At 37.1% G+C, this 19,683-nt stretch overlaps 2 protein-coding genes across 6 annotated transcripts; one reads left to right on the top strand and one right to left on the bottom strand.

Moving 5' to 3' along the window:
- Nucleotides 1-361: 361 nt before the first annotated feature.
- b3gat1b (beta-1,3-glucuronyltransferase 1 (glucuronosyltransferase P) b) lies at nucleotides 362-10,941 on the bottom strand. Of its 3 annotated transcripts, none has more exons than XM_046861877.1 (7): nucleotides 10,707-10,941; nucleotides 8,621-8,821; nucleotides 8,206-8,265; nucleotides 5,511-5,690; nucleotides 4,785-5,275; nucleotides 2,173-2,469; nucleotides 362-1,596 (listed from the first exon to the last, which is right to left on the bottom strand). In XM_046861877.1, exons 4-7 carry the CDS (start codon nucleotides 5,620-5,622, stop codon nucleotides 1,510-1,512), a joined length of 987 nt encoding a protein of 328 aa, XP_046717833.1. In that variant the 5' UTR covers nucleotides 5,623-5,690; nucleotides 8,206-8,265; nucleotides 8,621-8,821; nucleotides 10,707-10,941; the 3' UTR covers nucleotides 362-1,509. The 3 variants fall into 3 exon arrangements, with proteins under 3 accessions (XP_046717833.1, XP_046717831.1, XP_046717830.1); XM_046861875.1 differs by having other exon boundaries at nucleotides 8,625-8,734; nucleotides 10,707-10,940; XM_046861874.1 differs by having other exon boundaries at nucleotides 8,625-8,821; nucleotides 10,707-10,940.
- Nucleotides 10,942-12,208: 1,267 nt separating this feature from the next.
- On the top strand, nucleotides 12,209-18,557 carry slc37a4b (solute carrier family 37 member 4b). Of its 3 annotated transcripts, none has more exons than XM_046860389.1 (11): nucleotides 12,209-12,332; nucleotides 13,453-13,578; nucleotides 13,642-13,840; nucleotides 14,076-14,308; nucleotides 14,905-15,157; nucleotides 16,280-16,435; nucleotides 16,685-16,770; nucleotides 16,863-16,976; nucleotides 17,234-17,299; nucleotides 17,702-17,840; nucleotides 18,093-18,557. In XM_046860389.1, exons 3-11 carry the CDS (start codon nucleotides 13,696-13,698, stop codon nucleotides 18,257-18,259), a joined length of 1,359 nt encoding a protein of 452 aa, XP_046716345.1. In that variant the 5' UTR covers nucleotides 12,209-12,332; nucleotides 13,453-13,578; nucleotides 13,642-13,695; the 3' UTR covers nucleotides 18,260-18,557. The 3 variants fall into 3 exon arrangements, with proteins under 3 accessions (XP_046716345.1, XP_046716347.1, XP_046716346.1); XM_046860391.1 differs by having other exon boundaries at nucleotides 13,532-13,578; XM_046860390.1 differs by having other exon boundaries at nucleotides 12,211-12,332; nucleotides 13,532-13,840.
- The last annotated feature ends 1,126 nt before the right edge of the window (nucleotides 18,558-19,683 follow it).

Below are 19,683 nucleotides of genomic sequence, written 5' to 3' on the forward strand. Positions count from 1 at the left end.
AACTACAGTGAAATAAGAGAATACACAAACATTTTCAAAATAAATACACATTAGGAAGCAAATAGCAAAGAAATCACAGAATTAAGACATGCCTTTTAAACATCAGTGATTGATAAAGTTTTCACACACTCATGGTTTCAACAGCATGCTCTCGGGGTCAGAAAGTTAGGGGGCTCCTGCAAAGATATAGCTTTTCGAAATGTTTTTATACCTTAAACTGTTGTGACAAAAAGCATATAAACAAGAAAATACCGCATTCATTCATCGAAAAAAGACTTTGTTATTGTGAGATAAATAGAATGAGGAGAAATGTACAAGTCACGTGTCTCCATCATGTGTGTCATTGTTTTCCTTTTTTTTAGTTTGTTTTTAAAAATAGTTATGTATAATATCGTCATATGACAACAATGATGACCAAATATAGAGCATGTAGGGCATTGGTATTTCTTTGATCTTGTTTTAGAGTTATAAATAATAAAGTTATAGACTTATTGATAATAATATAAAAATTTAAAATCCATCCATCAAATTTTTCCCCTCAATTCCACAAAAAGGGCAAAAAATTTGAGTTGCTATTACACTATTTGGAATAATTCCAATTTTGATATTATTTGTAATCTGACTTAATAATTGTCATTGTAGGACAAACATTTACGTCACTATTACATTATTTTTTCATTGTATACCATTCATTGATAACAGTTCTTAAAAATAATACATGGATTGAATGTGCAACAACTAAACGCACACAAGAAACAAAACAAAATCAGTATAATGATGTTGTCTGCCCCTAAGCGCTATATTGCTCTCAAATGCTCAATATCTTAATGTACAATTTCCATTTCTTGTTATTGTAAGAAGTACAATACTGAAGAAACTAAACACACTGATGTCTAAAATGGTTCCTTTATTCCTGGAGTTGTGCAAACTTCTGCTTTTAGTTAAGAATAAAAATGGTAAAATGTCCCCAAACTTTTTACATGTGGTGTGTGAAGGTTTCTGTGTGTGCACCAGGTTAAATTACTCCATAAACACTGACATTTTATCCATGGGCTTCTGTTCCCATGTTGCGAATTTATCCCAAGAGAAACATAGCTTAATCAAAAGTGGGCATTCTACAAAAAAGGAAACAAAAAAAAAAAAAAAAAAGTATTTGTCATTTAGACTTGAATGGCTCAGTGTATCTCGGGGGTAAAGATGACGTGCACAATCGCCATGATAATGTAACTATTGCTCAGAGCTGACTCACGCCGAACAACAGCCTTTTTCTTCTGCTGCTGATCCTCAGTGTGAGAAAACAGAGATCTGTCCAGATACCAAAAACGGTGGCTGGAAAATGCTTGTGAAGCTTAGTGGAAGTTCAGTAGTGCTTTGTAAGCTGTTTATTCTTTTTCCGTGGCTTTGTGCAATGCCAGTCAGTGCAGTGCAACTTTAATCTTAAAACATTATTGCAACGTCCCACATCAGGTGCCAAGATGCACAATAAGGGACGGGTATTGAAAGATTTATTTATATCTCCATGTTGAAATCAGTGAAGCCCTTTTTCCCTTCATTCACTAGCACAGGTCTTTCAGTCCGAGTGTGCCACACTAGCACCTGCAAAAGAAATCAATCACATGTAAGCATTTTTAGCATGCGTTTGAGTGTAGCTTTCATTCGAAAAGTGTGTGTAAAAAAAATGAAAATAGTGAAAACAGGTTTTCTTATGTCACAGACAACATAACACAAAGTAAGACAAAGTTGGGGATGGAGATAGGGGTGATGGCAGAGATCGATGTGTCTCCCATGTCAAATAGTAAGTTAACTGTAATCTATATTATTAAAGGGGCTTTTTAGCTTTTTACTTGTAGTAGTATTAGCAATAGTGATAGTAATAGTATCACTAGCAGTAGCAACAGTAGTATTTGTAGTATTAGCAGCAGTAATAGTAGTAGTATTAGTAGTATTAATAGTAATATTAGCTGTAGCAGAAGTAGTTGCAGCAGCAGTATATTATAGCAGCAGTAGCAGTAGCTGTTGTAGTAGTAGTAGCAGCATTGGTGTAGATATCATGGCAGAATTATACATTACATAATTATTATATAATAATTATTAATAATTAATAATTATTATTATACATACATTATACACATTTGACATAATTTGAATAAAAAAGGATGTTAATGAGTTCACCTTTGTACAGTTATCAGCTTTGGGTTCCAGCTCACTGAGAGTGACCAGCTCCCCCAGCAAACTGCTCTCCTGGTATCCTCCTTTAACTCCATTCAGCTTGAAATAGGCGTGAGGTTTACTAAGGATGAGCTGGAGGTTAATGGCAAACCCTGCCATGTCGATCGCAAATGGACGCCGAGGGTCGAACACGGTGCTCCAGCCGTACACTTTCCCGTGGGTGTTGATTTTAGGCGACTCGTAACGCAGGCCCCCAACAAAGGCAACGGGCCAAACGGAGACCTTCTTGGTCGAACGCATCTAAATTATGGGGGAAAAAACACATGGATAATCAGTAGGCTACTGAATAAGTATTAGCATGATAGCTGATTTCATTACAGTTTTATACAATTTCTTGACATCCTTAGATTTTTGAAAATAATTCGCTCCCATGCCCCAAGAACTGTTTTCCTGTGGTGCAAATATGAGGTTGCACATCAGTAAAACAGCTTTGTCATTCATTATCATGGAAAAAGCCAAAGAACTTCAAATATAAAACGTAAAAGTTGTCAGTAATAAGTATAAAAGGTAATGGATATAGATAATATAATAAGCTGCAAAGAGAAAGGAAGACAAAGAGACGTGGTGGTGGAATGAGGAAATACAGGAAAGTATAAGTAGAAAGAGGTTGGCGAAACAGGATTAGGATCGGCAGAGAGATGAGAAAAGTAGGCAGGAGTACAAGGAGATGCGAAAGCAGGTGAAGAGGGATGTGGCAAAAGCCAAGGATATGAGGTGCTGAATGAGAAGTTTGACACTAAGGAAGGAGAAAAGGATTTGTACAGTTTGGCCAGGCAGAGCGACCGAGCTGGGAAGAATGTGCTACAAGTTAGAGCAATAAAGGATGGAGATTGAAATGTGTTGACTAGTGAGGAGAGTGTGTTGAGAAGATGGAGGGAGCTTTGAGCAGATGATTAATGAGTAAAATGAGAGAGAGAAAAGGTTGGATGGTGTGGAGATGGTGAAGCAGGAAGTAGACAGGATTAGTAAGGAGGAAGTGAGAGCAGCTATTAAGAGGATGAAAAGTAGGAAGTCGGTTGGACCAGAAGACATACCGGTAGAAGCATGGAGATGTTTAGGAGAGATGGCAGTTGAGGTTTTAACAAGATGTAAGAGCATGCCTGAGGAATGGAGATGTGTGCTGGTACCGGTTTTTAAGAACAAGGGAGATGTGCAGACCTGCAGTAACTACAGGGGAATAAAGTTGATCAGTCACACCATGAAGTTATGGAAAAAAGTAGTGGAAGCCAGGCTGAGAGAAGAGGAAACTATCTGTGAGCAACTGTATGGTTTCATGTTAAGGAAGATGCATTATTTGCTTTGAGAATGTTTCTGGAGAAGTATAGAGAAGGTCAGAAGGAGTTGCATTGTGTGTTTGTGGATTTAGAGAAAGCGTACGACAGAGAGAGGATTTGTGAAATTGTACGACGAAGTCAGGTGTGTCAGAGAAGTATGTGAGGGTGGTGCAGGACATGTATGAGGACAGTGTGACAGCAGTGAAGTGTGCAGTAGGAACGACAGATTGGTTTAAGGTGGAGGTGGAACTGCATCAGGAATCAGCTCTGAGCCCTTTCCTGTTTGCAGTGGTAATAAACAGATAAGGACGGATGAAGGACGAGGTCAGACAGGAGTCTTTGTGGACTATGAGTTTTGTGGATGATATTGTGATTTCTGGTGAGAGTAGGGAGCAGGTTAAAAAGAGCCTGGAGAGGTGGCGGTATGCGCTGGAGAGAAGGGGAATGAAAGTCAGTCGGAGTAAGACAGAGTACATGTGTGTGAATGAGAGGGAGTGGAGTGGTGCAGTTGCAGGGAGAAGAGGTGGTGAAGATGGAGGAGTTTAGGTACCTGGGGTCAACAGTGCAAAGTAATGCAGAGTGTGTTAGAGATGTGAAGAAAAGAGTGCAGGCAGGGTGGAGTGGGTGGAGAAGGGTATCTACGAGAGTGAAAGGGAAAGTTTATAGGACTGTGATGAGACCTGTGATGTTGTATGGTTTAGAGACAGTGACATTGAGTAAAAGACAGGAGGTTGAGCTTTAGGTAGCAGAGCTGAAGATGCTGAGACAAGGATGGACAGGAGTAGAAATGAGTGTATTAAAAAGACAGAGCATGTAGGACGTTTTGGAGACAAAGTAAAAGAGACCTGATTGAGATTTGGACATGTGCAGAGGAGGGACATGGGGTATATCAGTAGGAGAATGTTGAGGATGGAGCCACCAGGAAGGAGGAAAAGAGAAAGGCCAAAGAGGAGGTTTATGGATGTGGTGAGGGAAGACATGCAGGTAGTTGTTTTGAAAGAGGCAGATGTAGAAGACAGAGTAGTATAGAGACATATGATCCACTGTGGCGACCCCTAATGGTAGCAGCCGAAAGAAGAATAAGACATCTAATAAGCACAAACACATCAAGGGCAAAAAAACAAAACAAACAAACATTTTAACCTCTGGAAAAAAATCTGGCCTTGTGTCTGAGAGTCATTAGGTTAATTTTTCATTCACTTCCAGGAAGGATAGTTACATAATTACATAATACTTAATAAACAACTACATAACAAACATACAAATTTCTGATCTAATTACCTCCTCAAACAGATCCAGGCTGTAAGTGTTGTCATCATCAGCAAAATACACAACCCCCTGAAGCCGGGCTTTAGGGCCAAGATTTTCTCTGATCCAGCGCAGCCCAAGATTCCTCTGTGCTGTTCCTCGTGGTACACGATTGCCCCTCGTCTCCCTGCGCATACGCTGAAGGCGCGGCGTCTCCACATTCAGGTGCGTGTGATTTAGGCCGGAGCTCCTGAGCAGTCTGGTGACGAGTGGTGTCCTGCGTGGAGAATCTTCCACCACAATCCAGTGAAGGTTCGGAACATGCAGGAGGGTGTGGGTAAGGCGTGTGAGCTCGGCTTTCTGCACCGCTCGGGTGTAGGTGGGCGTGATGACATAGATGGTGGGGAGCAGTTTGGACCATGGTAGGGGATGCCCAAATGCATGTTCATGAAGGATGTTCTTGTCTGTGAAGCATTTCTCTTTTGGGTTATTTCTTTGCATGTTGACAACTTCATGCCTACCATCTGTAATGCAGAGTTGCTGTTACTACCTTTATTTTTCATTTTCAATGACTGCACTTTATAGACCATTTTATTCCTCTTAAACCACAGAAATTTAACTTGCATTTGCCTTGATTATAGTTTTTTCTTAGTAATGAAAGGCACAGTTGGTTTTGTCATTATATAGATACGTTTTTATGTTATTTAAGATTGCATAACTTATGGCAATTTGGAGAGAGATGATTAAATCTTTATTTACTCTTGTGTGAAAAGGGCTGTGGAGTGACAGGACCATGATGCCACATACTGATGAGTAAAGTCCATGGCAGCACAATCAGGACTAGCGCAAAGACGTCTCGTCTCCTCGGCATGTCCAAGTCCTGCTTTATGTCATGCCATCAGCTAATGATGAGGGGCATATTGTTATCATATGGCCCTTCTAGAGAGAAAGAGACAGAGAGACAGAGTAAAACAGAGTGGGAGGGTGTTTAGTAATTTTAGTAAAATGTCAATAAAATCATAATGTAATGATTTGCAAATCTCACAAAAACATATTTTATTCACAATAAAACATAGAAAACATATCAAATGTTTTACCTGAGCAAATGTACCATTTTAATAAAAAGACCTGGTCATTTAGAATTTTTATGGCCGCAACTCTTTTTTAGAAAAATTACCGAAAAGGATTCTAGGATTTATTTATTGGGTGGCACAGGGGGTACCAAGAACCAGTCAAGGATGGCCCATGGGAAAAGTCATGTGCCCCAGCAGAAGTGGAAAGGCATACTTTAAAAATAGCTCTACACAAGTGCCTGGACAACGCATCTCTCATTTTATAAACAAAAACATTGAACAGAAAATACTTGTTCTCAACTGCACTGCACTGCATCTACCTGTCTTTGACATCTTTTTTTTCTTGAAGAAACCTTGAATGTATTGCTGCTGTGCCTTACTTTGTCCCCTTTCCATTTAAAAAAAAAAGGTCTGTCTAAAAATAAACAAACTAACTTAAACATTAATATTACAATCAATATTTAATAGCCATATGTTTATCTGATTAAAGACAAAATCATTTAAAAGTGAAGCTGTTCTTCGACACTGCAAACAAAAATAAACAAAAAATAAGATTACCATGCAAAAATGTTTGTTTATTCAATACAAACAGGTATTTACTGTTCTACATCTTAAAATTCCAAATCTCAGAACGTTAGCATTATTGAAAGCCCACATTTTAGCGTTTATTATGTTACTGCAGACTGTTAATTAATGATTAATGAAATCAATGATGATTAATCGCTTGATTGTCAAGGGTTAATTCACGATTAATCACAACTTAATTACACGTTTTTATCTGTTCTGAATGTACCTTTAATTAATACTTTGAAATTTTTTTCTAATCAGTATAGGCATGGACAAATATGGATGCTTTATGCAAATGTATGTTTATTATTAGTGAAACCAAACTCAGTAAAGAGTACTTTGAGTATTTTCGGTGTTATGAGGAAAAAATGGCACACCTTTAGACATGCCCTGTTTTCAACAGGTCAGTAACCTGACTGGGAGTAAAAAGAGTAGAAAAAGAGAGAAGAGTCTCTTAGAAGAAGAAATGGGTGGAGGTTTACCCATCTGCGAAAACACTTTGTCTACAGATTGTGGAACAATTTGAAAATTATTTAATCAATGTTGCAATTACAAAAACAAAACAAAAGAAAATTGCAAAGAAATCTCACTATCTATAGTATATAATGTCATCAAAAAAGTCTCTGTGGGCAATGGAAAAGGGAGAAAATCAATAATGTGTATTGAATCTTTGTATGCCTGTGCATTGGATCTTCAGCCCCTTGGGTAATGCATTAAAAAACAGGCATGATTCTATAATGGAAATCACTGCATGGGCTCAGAACTGCCTCCAGAAATGATTGTCTGTCATCCCAAATGCAGGATAAAGCCATAATATGCTAAAAAGAATCCATATGTGTACATGATCCAGAAATGCTGCTGTCTTCTCTGAGCTAAAGCTAATTTAAAATGGACTGAGGCAAAGTGGAAAAGTGTTCTCTTGTTAGACAAACTAAAATTTGAAATTCTTCTTGGAAACCATCAATGATGCATCCTCCAGACTAAAGAGAAGAGAAAGACCATCAGGCTTGTCATCAGCACAACATATGCTTCCATCCAGATGATATCTTTTTCAGGGAAGGTCTTGCATATTTCAGCAAGGTAAGTCTAAATCACATGCATCTATTACAACAGCATGGCTACGTAGTAGAGTCCAAGTTCTGAACTGACCTACCTGCAGTCCAAAACTTTCACCAATTGAAAACATTTGTTGCATCATGAAATTTGAATATCCAATTTGCATCATGACAAAGAAGATTCAAGACTTTTGAGCAAATAAAATCCTGTTTTAGACATAAATGGGACAACATTCCTCTCCCAAAATGCCACCAACTCGTCTTCTCAGTTTTCAAATGGAAAAGAAAAGAAAAGAAAAGAAAAGAAAAGAAAAGAAAAGAAAAGAAAAGAAAAGAAAAGAGCAAATGCTACACAGTGTTAACATGGCCTTGTACCAACTTGGGTTGACATGTTGCAGCCATCAATTTTCAATCAAAATTACATTATACTTTCTTTAAAATGGTACATTTTCTCAGTTTTTTGCAAGTCATTGCATTATGCTTTTATTTACATTTTACACAGCAGCAAATTGTTGTAGTTCTACATGTGTCTCAGAGGGTTATCATTACTTCACTAAATTGCTATAATTTTCAAATTGGACTAAAGATTTAAGTGGACATAGTATAAAATAAGGTAAATAGTTATTTATAGTTTAATGTAATAGTTAAGAGAAAAACAGTCTAGAGACACATGGTCCGAGTACATTTAACGAGACCTGTACATAATAACATGATAGAAGGAACTTAAAAACTTAAATAATATGCATATGGAGAACTCACACATGTTCAGGAGGAAATGCAGACAGCTGATCAGCTGATCATTTCCATTGTATCAAGGATCTGTAACACACAGGGTAAAGGAGTAACAGGTCAGTATAACAATAATACAGGAAGCATTACCACCTCACAGATCCAGTGGCTCCAGATTAAATTCTGAGATTGTAGTCTTGTCTGTACATACTCTCCCCATATCTATTTGGGTGTCCTCTGTTTTCTTCAGTTTCTTTTTACCACCTACACCATCCCAGTAAGTGGATGGCATTAAATTGTGTGTGTGAGATGCACTGCAATCAAGCCATGTTGTCCATGATGTATGAATGAATTAATGAAAATGATTTCTGACAATGAGTTATGTATCTAAATCTGTATCTATCTTAATAATGTCTAAATTACAAATAAAATCATCCATACTCACGAACCATGCACATGTCCTGTCCTTCTGCAGTGCTTGTGTGCGTCTGTCAGCTCGAAAGAGACTCCAGCTTGGCACAGAGGCCGGTGCGGGGGCAGACATGTGCAGTGCCAGGGCCTGCAGAGACGAGAAAAATCATCCCTCTGGAAGAATGTCCCCTCTCATCCAAGCAACAAAGGCACTGATTGTGAATGCTGATGGAGACTGGCAAAGCAGAACAAAGAGAAGAAAATACAGCCTAACAGGCTCGAAATCTCCTCAGTCAAGTGTTTGAAAATATGAGAGTGGGTTTTTGTCTTTGGCATCACGTGGCCAGGAGTGAGCTGGGGGCGTTTGATATAACATGAATATTCATGAAGGCTTCAGTGGCAAAGATGTGATAGATGACATCAGTGTTCAAACTGCACTTATAAGATTTTCTCTGTTCGTTTCATTAGTGACGATGAAGGAGATCCCCCCCCCCCCCCATTTGCAAAATATCCCACTCATTTGCAAAATATCCCACTTCCAAAAATAAAAAAAAACCCTCAGAAATAACCTAATTACAACACAGTGTCATATATATATATATATATATATATATATATATATATATATATATATATATATATATATATATATATAAATAAGACAGATTTTTTTATTATTATTGTTGTCTATAACACCATAATGAATATTCAAGATTACTCAGACATGAGTAGGAACAAGACCAAACAGATGTAGAATAAACCTGCTAACCATTAGTATCGCTACTTCATTTGTACATTTTTAAGGTTAATGATCAAGATGTTTTTGAGAAAGACACCATATGCTATGAAGGCTGGAATGACTCGCCATCCTTAATATATAGGCAGGTGTTACAGCGGAGCAATGAAGATGAGTTTCCAATAAATTCAAAGAACAAGTCACTTTCTGCAGGATGTTCACAACCCGATCCCAAGTACAAATCTATCAAATAACTACCATCATCTTTGTGCAGAATCTGTGGAGTTCCTTGCAATATCCCATTCTTTGGTAATACTTTGTGTAGTGAACTTTTATCATGCATTTATTCTGGTATGTTGCCAATGACTTTATGCAATATAACAACTTTTAATTCCATCTAGAGATGCATTTATTGTGTGTCTTGTATTGAAAAAAGTTGTCGGCCAATTCAGAAGATGATACCTCATGCTCCTTGAACTGCCTTTCACAATTAAAGTCTGATTAAAAATGGCCCTTAATTCCACTATTAAACACTATCTTGACTTTACTGTCAAATTTTACTTCACCATGTCTATGAAAGATCTCTGATCAACAATGTTTTTTTACTTTTTTTCAGAAAGTTTAAATGAAAAATATATTTTTTTTAGGTTTTAATGATAAGTTGGTTTCTTAACCCAATTCCAGTGATTTATTTTTTTCTGCCAATGGGATACGTCTTCTGGAATGATTGTTAAGAAAATGAGAATCAGTTAGGGTTAAAAGGATCATTGCCATTTAAAACATATTAATCAGGGCAATAAGGATCCAATTGTAGACTAGTTTATGCTTATTTAAATCTAAGTGGTGAAAATATATACTGAAACATCTGATTACATGATGAAAACATGAAATTTTCCACTATGATGACTAATGGCTGTTGCTATGGCAACTGAGGGACCAAATGTGGAGGCAGACAACTAGGTGACAGACATCTCTTTCTCTCTACCCTGTGTGTGTGTGTGTGTGTGTGTGTGTGTGTGTGTATGTGCCCCTCTCTGTCTGCTTATGTAACCGTGACTGATGTGAGAGATCGGTGATGGGGTGATGTAAAGATACTCCCAATGCTAGTGTCCCAATTCTGCCTAAAATATCCTAGAGCACTAGCTTACCATCCAGATACATTTTCTAAAACCATACATCTATTTGAATGTTCATAATTATGACTGAAGCTTATAATACATGACCTTGTGTTCCTGACAAATGTATTTAAAAGCATTTATCTCTAGAATAACAAAAATATTTAACAAGCAAGGAGATCAGATTAGTGAGAGTGCAGAGAGTCAGATTAGTCTATGTTGAAAAGCCATCACAGTAAAAAGATTGTATTGAAAATAAAATGATTTACCTGTGTGGCTCCTCTGAGGTGATTCAGCCCAGTTCGGACATTCTGCTCATATCCTTTTGGCTGCTTTAAGATGCAAAACCAGGCCAGTTCACTGCATTCTTCAAAAGGGAGGCACACTGATTAGCGTTACACCCTCAGACCCATGGAACACAATGCAGGCCTGTAGAACACATTGACACAATGCCATCTTGTAAATATGCTTTACAACCAGCACACACACACTTGGTTAGCATGCACACTGCCTCTTCTCTCTCCTGTCCCCCTCTCCCTCTCCCTCTCTCTCTCTTTCTCATGTGTATATATATATATATATATATATATATATATATATATATATATATATATATATATATATATATATATATATATACACACACACACACTCCTAGCACATCACATCACATCACTAATAAGCACACACAAACACACACACACACACACACACACACACACACACACACACACACACACACACTTTTCCATGGTCTTTGCCCTGATGCACCACACCATGGTCAGTTTGTCAAAAGGGAATATTAAATTATACACGTCAAAGCCTATGCATGTTATGATCTGGATGCAGATTTGACATCTATGGAGGTCATCTAATTCACTTATGCCCTGATCTAATCAACAATTCATAGAAACATTTTTAACAATAATTTTTTGTATGCCACTTTTAATAATAAACATTGTCCCAAAGAAGCTTTACATAGATAAAGACAGTTATGAAGTTTAAATTATAAGATAAGAGAGGCTTTTACATGTACAGTGAAATTCTTTCCCTTTTTTATCCCAGTTATGGTAGGTATCTGGGTGTCAGTGACAATACAGTGCTCCTGGATTGGAGAGGGTTAAGGGCCTTGCTTAATGGCCCAAGAGTGGCAGCTTGGCAATACTGGGCCTTGAACCCCTGACCTTCTGATTAGTAAACTGTAGCCTTAAACACTGAGCTTCTACTTCCCAGTATTGGGAACATCAATGGCTATTAGTTCCTTATTTTCCCCAATGAGCAAGCCATGGGTGACAGTGGCAAAGAATACTTCCTGAGATTGTGTGAGAAAGAAACTTTAAAAGGAATCATGCCTCAATAGTGGGAACCCTTTAACATCTGGGTGGCACCGAAAGTCAATTTATTATATATTCAGTCAAGATCTGTAGTCAACTATTCTGTCTTCACCCTTCACTACGACCTTCTCTTTGATGGAATTCTGCAATCCGAACCTTGGCCCCAAGACAGTCCTCTTTAATGCCAAGTCCCCTACTGAGTGGTGGAACAGCAGGACTTAAAATAAACCCTGTGAGTATAATTTCACACCCACCAGCAAAATGGAAATCCTATTTTAAGCTTAACCATGCAGTGGTATGAACATATCATAAGTGTTTGATTTAAAATAGCAATGCACATCTCAATCCTTTAAATCTGCTTTACGGCATGAGAAGAACACTCTCTGATTTTTGCATTAATGAGGAAAACAATAGCACGCTGCCTCAAAGTGCGCGTGATGCACTCTGCTGCAGCACAATGATTGACAGCACAGCAGCCAATCAGAATCCAGATTAGGTATTTGGGGGCGTGAGTTCCTCAGAGAGCAAGGTTTTGAGCGAGCGTGTCCCAAGCAGATGGAGGTACATTCATTTAGTGATTTATTTAAATTATTATTATTATTATTATTTGTATGAAATTACAAGTACAGGGTTTAAAACATGACCTGTATGTATGAGAATGTGTGTATAATGTCCTAGCATATGTATCGTTGCATGTCCTCTAACGATTCGCTGACTCAAATCCGATTCAGGTCTAAATTTATAATTCAGGAATAAATATAAAACTCCAAAATATAATCTGCAGTTTTTTTGGGATATCATTCATTTATATTTAACATGAGATTGAAAGTCGGCATTGATTCGTGATGAATAGCGCTGTTTAATGTCGCTTACTGCCTGACAGATAAACGAACCGACTCGTTTCTGCGAACCGAATGGCTGATTCGATTCTTAAGCAGGAAGAAATATCTGACAATTGTGCTTAAAAAATACTTGAAAAATATATAAGTTTTACTTGTGTTTCGCATGTATTAAATTCTTAGACATCAATTAAATAAACATAGCTTAAATTTAAGATTTTGATTAGTAATTTTCTATTGTAAATGCTTTTGATTTGGCTATATCATTGGCAGAAATGTAACTGACAATAAGAAAGTTGTGTAAATAAACAGCCATTGTATTATTCTGATTTATTTTAATTTAATTAACTGTTTATGTTAATTAAATTAATTGTACAAAACTTCTGAGCACATGTTAATCACATGTTCACATATTAATCAGTTGTTTCTTATGTAAACTGATTGTAAAGACACATTTCTGTCTTTGGCATGTTGTAAACATTCATCTTGCTTATATGATGCTTTAAGGCAGAGTTTTGTTCAAATAATTTGTCATTAATCAGATTAATCAAATAGCAGAGTTTGATACACCTAAAGAGTCAAATCTCATTCAACAGCCTTTGAGTTATGCATGTGCAGATGGTGCCTTGTTTGAGGACCAATAATATAGAAGTGATTGATTTTGTTTGATTATCTGACTGACTTGAAACCTGGTATGCCAATGACTTATTTAACTCAAGACATCCCACCATCGTTTTGCATGACCTGACATGATTGAGGTGTGTGTCCCAACATTTGCAAAAAATAATGGACAGTTTTACATCTTGTTTTTGATTTATTTGTGAACAACATGCTTGTTCTAGGTGCTTTTGGAAAGAGATGAGCCAATAGTGATGAGCACGAGGAGCAAAAGAATTTAAGGAACCTCTGATTCTTCTTCAGGTCTACCTCAGCATTTGGAGCGCATCGTTTCTGCTTCTTTGTGTGGAGTTGGGATGACTCTTGTCAGAAGTATTCACTAAGACCTATCTTCTGTGGTGGTTATAGTCTCTGAAAGTCTTTCAGGACAATAATTTTCTCCCAAAACTATCTTAGTGATCGGAAACATGGGGGCTGGTTACACCTATTACCGGTCTGTCATCTTTACCTCAATGTTTTTGGGGTACTTTCTGTACTATTTTAACCGGAAGACGTTCTCCTTTTTGATGCCGTCAGTTATGGAGGACATTAAACTAGATAAGGAGGAACTTGGTAAGTCTTAAATTATTGTATTTGTAGTTGTTGAGTGTTTATAAATTTTACAAAAGTTGATTTCTGTTGTGTACGATCATTTAGTCCTCTTAAAACAAAATTTTGTAAACATGTATTTTTGTTTGAAGGCAAAGTTGTCTGCTTTAAGATGTCATGAAGTTTACTGAAAAGTTGTCATCTACTCTTTATCTCACATGTTTTTATGTTATTGAATCGTTCCATTCTTCATTTTCAGGTCTGATCACAAGCAGTCAGACTCTGGCGTACGCCATCAGTAAATTCATCAGCGGAGTGTTGTCGGATCAGATCAGTGCACGCTGGCTCTTCTCCTCTGGCCTTCTCATCGTTGGGGCCATCAATGTCCTCTTCTCTCAGTCTTCCTCCCTCACAGCATTCACCTTGCTCTGGTTTATGAATGGCATTGGCCAGGGTTTTGGCTGGCCACCGTGCGGCAAAGTGCTGCGGAAAGTGAGGAGCTAACTGAGTGCATGTTCACAGCTCACGTTTCAAGACATTTCGACATAATTAGATCCGAGCCTTGAACGTGTGCCATTGCAGTAGGTCAGCGTGCACCTGTTATTTAGAGTCACCAGCATTATAGCTTCAGTTAGCAAGTGGTTTAGAACATGTGCAGATCAGGTGTCACATATTTGTGAGGTCATAATTTAATTTATTAATTTTTAAAATATTTTTGTTAAAAAGCCTAAATAGATTCCCTCATATTTCATATTATGGACTGTTTTTGTTGTGTAGATTCATGATATATAAGTTGAAAGGGGAACAAATACTTATACAAAGCATTGTTTGTATTCAAGGGTTGATAAATCGGATTTCAGAATGTCTTGCATTGCAAAGAGCACATACATAGCTGAGAAATGTGTGAACCCAGATGGAGATTTCAGTTTGGTGTAAGTTCAAACAATTAAAATAGATATGTGGTGTAGTATTAATAATAAAGTAGTAATCGTTTTCTGGATTTCACTACAGAAAGTACATAAAATTGATTTAAAATATTTACACAGGAATTTAATCACGTAAAATCCTCCTCTGTTTTTCTGCCGCAGTGGTTCGAACCGTCCCAGTTTGGCACATGGTGGGCCGTTCTGTGCTGCAGCATGAACCTGGCTGGGAGTTTGGGTCCGCTCATCACCACGCTCCTGGCTATGTACTACAGCTGGAGAAGCATCATCTGCTTCTCCGGCATATTTTGCATGGCCTTTTCATTCATCTGCCTGTTGATGGTAAAGAACGAGCCAAAAGACGTCGGCCTGCCCAGCATCCAGCCTGGGACCAAGAAAGGCAAAGGCAAAAAACAATGTAAGAGCTTGATAGTAATGTTCTCCACAACGGTCAGCATTTTCACTCATTACATTTCCTTTTCCTGACCTGCTGCATGATGCCATCCTAATAATATCAAATCATTTAATTATGTGAGCAAAACTACTACATTACATTCAGTACTATAAGCAAAACAATACACTTTCACTGTATATTAATCTGGGAGACATATGATTGAATATCCAACAGCTCACACTTCTTTATAAAAGGGGAATTCTGGCTTCATCGCTAGAATTTGTGATGGATTATAATTATATAGACATAGTTTTGTAACAGGAAGTTTGTAACAAGATCTACAGTGTCCTGCACAAGTATTCAGATCCCTGACTAATTATCACATATTACTAAATTACAAATGGTGCGAGGAAATTTTATTCTGTTTAATATTTCATTTAAAACACTGAACATTTAAAATGTGTTGTAAAATTACATTGTTTTGGGAAATATTTTCGTGAAAAATAAAAAAACATAACCCCCCAAACATTAATATTTGGCTGATAGTAATGAAATGATTTTGGTTCATTCTTCTCGGCACATTTGTTTCAGGATGTTCAGGTTGGTTGGACGATGCTTGTGGATTGCAGTTTTCAAATAGTGCTACAGAGTTCCAATAGGATTAAGATCAAGACTTTGTCTGAGGCCCTGTAGGACATTTAACCTTGTGTTCTTTTACCACTCCAGTGTTGCCTTGTACTTCAATAGTTTAGAAGACAGGATCTCTTGTTGATTTCCATCTTTTTGCCTGATCCATTCTTCTTAACAAGTAAATTGAAGTGTAGTTCAGACCTCTTTTAGTGCGATGAAAATAGGATGTTTGGCAACGAAATTACGTTTTAGTTTTTTTTCAAACTCAATATTTTTTATTTGTGAATAAATATTCAGCAAGTAACATTAATCCCAAATACACCTTTTTTGCTTATAAATTGAACATATATTTCTTATATATATATATATATATATATATATATATATATATATATATATATATATATATATATATATATATATATATATATATAAAATGTCTATAAAAGCAGATACAATTTTCCTCGCTTACGTAACCCACTCTCCCCACTGTCTGTCTTTCTTCCCTCTCTGAAGCCCCAAATGATGAGAGCACTTTAAAAGAGTTCCTTCTCTCTCCATACCTGTGGGTTCTGTCCTTCGGTTACCTGGTGGTGTTTGGAGTGAAGATTGCGTGCACCGACTGGGGGCAGCTGTTTCTTATGCAGGAGAAAGGCCAGTCGGCCATGATGGGTATTACTGCAGCACTTTAGACAAACATGTTAGCCGAAAAAGAAAAATCATCCTAAAAAATAAACAAACATTAACTGTTTACATAGTAAGCTTATCTTTTTAAATGTGTAACAATAAAAGTATAGCTAGTTATAGTTTGATTAGCTTTAATTAGATATATAGTCATATATATATATATATATATATATATATATATATATATATATATATATATATATATATATATATATATATGCTTCTATTTCGTAGGCAGTTCGTACATGAGTGCCTTAGAGGTTGGTGGTTTTGCTGGTAGCATCGCAGCAGGCTTCATCTCTGACAGAGCTGTTGCACGGGTATGTGTGTACATTCTGTTATTTTTTTTACCGAAGGCTAATATGTAATTATTTAACCTAATTGAATCTAATCGAAGCTGTGGTTTAAACAGCAAGGACTGGGTACGCATGGCAACCCTCGGCATACACTCCTCTTAACCATGATGGCGGGCATGGTCGTGTCCATGTATCTCTTCCGGGTCACCATCACTCCTGATGTAACAGAAGTATGATTTCTTTATTATATATTATACAGTGTATTGAATGCCCTTCACATTTCGGTTACTTGATTCTAATTTTAATATCATGACTAGTATAAATGAACTGCTCTCTTAATCTGTCTCTATATTGAACTGCACTTTTTTTTTTTTTTTAAGGGTAATATTTATTCAACTAGTATAGATGTTGTCTGGGTTTATGACTTCTGTATATCTCCTCATGATATATGTTAATTAATCGCATTTTTTCACATTGGTTTGTGTAGGAAGCTCCATTCTGGGTTATCATTCTTCATCCAGTCTCTATCCTCACAGGGTTGTCTGAGAAAGAGGTACCCATGTCTCTGATTTAATCACATTTTGCCAATATATTTAGCCCATAGTTAAATAGCCTATATATCTTAGATGCATATTGACACATTTGTTGACACAAAAGTTCACATCTCCCTCACTGGTACCGACACACAGAGGCCTCACCTCTTTCGCTAGGACAGGCACACAGTGCCTTCTTCACTGGTATTGATATTAGAGGCCATGCCACCTTCATTGGGACTGACTCACAGAGGCCATGACTCCTTCTTTAGGACTGACACACACAAGCCACGCCTCCTACTTTTGCTGAGAATGGCACACAAAAACCACACTTCTTTCATGAGAACTGACAGCCATGTTAGCCACACCTCTTTTTAAAGAGCTGTTATTTTAAATTGATTGCTGTATTTCATGTGACCTAGCTCTGGATATTAACCCTGGGTGCTGCTTTTGGTTTCTCATCGTATGGGCCGATTGCTCTGTTTGGGGTGATTGCTAGTGAGAGCGCACCCTCGAACTTCTGCGGGACATCACACGCCATTGTAGCGCTTATGGCAAACGGTAAGGTCTTATGTCCGGCTGACCAACTTTTTTTGATTTTACGGAAATATAGTGCTGTGCTTTGTATTTAAATATACTAAATAATTTAACGTCAGGAACATGTGCAGTTTGGAGTGGCAGTAAAACCAACACTAGGAACTTTATGACACAAATATTTTATAATGTAATTTTAAATTTAATAAATTATGTCATTTTAATACATCTTTTGTTATAAGTGTTCCATAATTTTTTTTGTGTTTGTGTGTGTATCAGTTGGTGCGTTTCTTGCCGGCTTGCCATTCAGCACCATTGCCAAGCGCTACAGCTGGGAAACAGCCTTCTGGGTAGCGGAGGTGACCTGCGCCCTGACCACTGTGTGGTTCTTCACACTGCGCAACATGCGTACAAAAATGGGACGCGTAAACGAAAAGAATGACTGATCAGCACACACACTGAACACTTCTCAAACTCTGTGAATTTAAAACTACTGAGCCATATAAGCAAATAAATATAATTTCTGTTCAGAAACACACTCTACATTTAATATATTTGTAAGTTTCTCTGAGTAAGGTGGTTAGAGATACTAGCAACTGGAACGTTGAGGATTCACAGCCCGAGAGCCACATCTGAGACGTGTAATTGTGAGTGGCAAACCTTTCTACTCTGTAGATTGGATTTTGCTGTACTATGGAAATAAGGGTATGCTGAATAAATAATACACTGAATTACTTTACTGTATTACAATGTGTTAGATGATTGTTATGACTGGTGATCCATGCTGGTTGTGTGTGTGTCTGTTTGTGAGAGACACCATGTCCAAAACCAAAAGCAGTAGAAGCTTGTGTGCGAGCTAAAAAAAAAAACTGGGTAAAATGTATAAAAAAACGTTAAATTATTCTGGAAGTTTTACACACTTGCACAGTGTCACTTGGAATGCTGTATCTTATAGAAATGTATAATATAATTGGATGTTTGATTAGACTGATGAGTTGCTGTGGATTGGACACAGAGTTTAAACTGAGTTTACTTCTCAAATTTAGCACAGTACAAATGAAATAACATTTTGGTAATTAATGTATCATTTAAACACTTTGTGATATCCAACAGAGACTGGAGCTTGCTGTTATGGAATGGGTCTTCATTTACAGAATTCAGAAAGCTTTTGACTTCTCCAGCTGTATGGGTCTGTTTAATTCCATCTTTGCATAGCGGATCTTGGTAGGGGTAGTAGGCTGTTCACCACTTACCAATTGACATGGTAAGACATGGGTAACATCCTCAATCATTTTTTAATCTCCATATTTACGAAATGAATAATGAGCCCAGCAGCAAATGCATATAAGGTCTGTAAAGCTTGCAGCATAGGAGGTGCATACAATCTGCTCCATGCATGTAAGCCAACAACCATGATAATTTAGCACCATTCTAATTAAAAGGGAAGAAGGAAATAATAAAATAATATTAAAATAATTGTCTAATAATAAAACACCTTTTACTTTCTTGTGCATCCATCTATACCCCATTACATGAACGTCAGGTATGTTGCAGGATGTATATTGAAAATAAATCAGTTAAGAGAAAATGAACAGGATAATACTAAGCAAAATCTCCATTATTGTTTTGTCCTTTGAAAAGGAATGACCTAGTGCGACACCGTGTGTTCAAATAAATATTTGCGATCAGTAATAAGGCATAAAAACAAAATGTATTTTCATTTTTTTAATTTTTATTTTTAGATTTTTAAATAAATTCTCATGTTTTCTCTCCCTCTCTTTCTAAAATTAAAACGACAAAACAGAGCAATGTTTATTTTCCACTCAAAAAGTTGAATATTTAAAAAAGACCAGGTGATATTTCACTAGTC

Source organism: Silurus meridionalis, chromosome 11 (genome assembly GCF_014805685.1).
Source record: "Silurus meridionalis isolate SWU-2019-XX chromosome 11, ASM1480568v1, whole genome shotgun sequence".
Taxonomy (NCBI): domain Eukaryota; kingdom Metazoa; phylum Chordata; class Actinopteri; order Siluriformes; family Siluridae; genus Silurus; species Silurus meridionalis.

Coding starts and splice junctions, on each gene's coding strand:
- b3gat1b (XM_046861877.1), bottom strand. CDS start 5,622: ATGCCGAGGAGACGAGACGTCTTTGCGCTAGTCCTGATTGTGCTGCCA. Junction 2,470..4,784: donor GCCTGGATCTGTTTGAGGAG/GTAATTAGATCA, acceptor CCCATAATTTAG/ATGCGTTCGACCAAGAAGGT. Junction 1,597..2,172: donor AAGCTGATAACTGTACAAAG/GTGAACTCATTA, acceptor TTTCTTTTGCAG/GTGCTAGTGTGGCACACTCG.
- slc37a4b (XM_046860389.1), top strand. CDS start 13,696: ATGGGGGCTGGTTACACCTATTACCGGTCTGTCATCTTTACCTCAATG. Junction 13,841..14,075: donor ACTAGATAAGGAGGAACTTG/GTAAGTCTTAAA, acceptor CTTCATTTTCAG/GTCTGATCACAAGCAGTCAG. Junction 17,841..18,092: donor TGTAGCGCTTATGGCAAACG/GTAAGGTCTTAT, acceptor TGTGTGTATCAG/TTGGTGCGTTTCTTGCCGGC.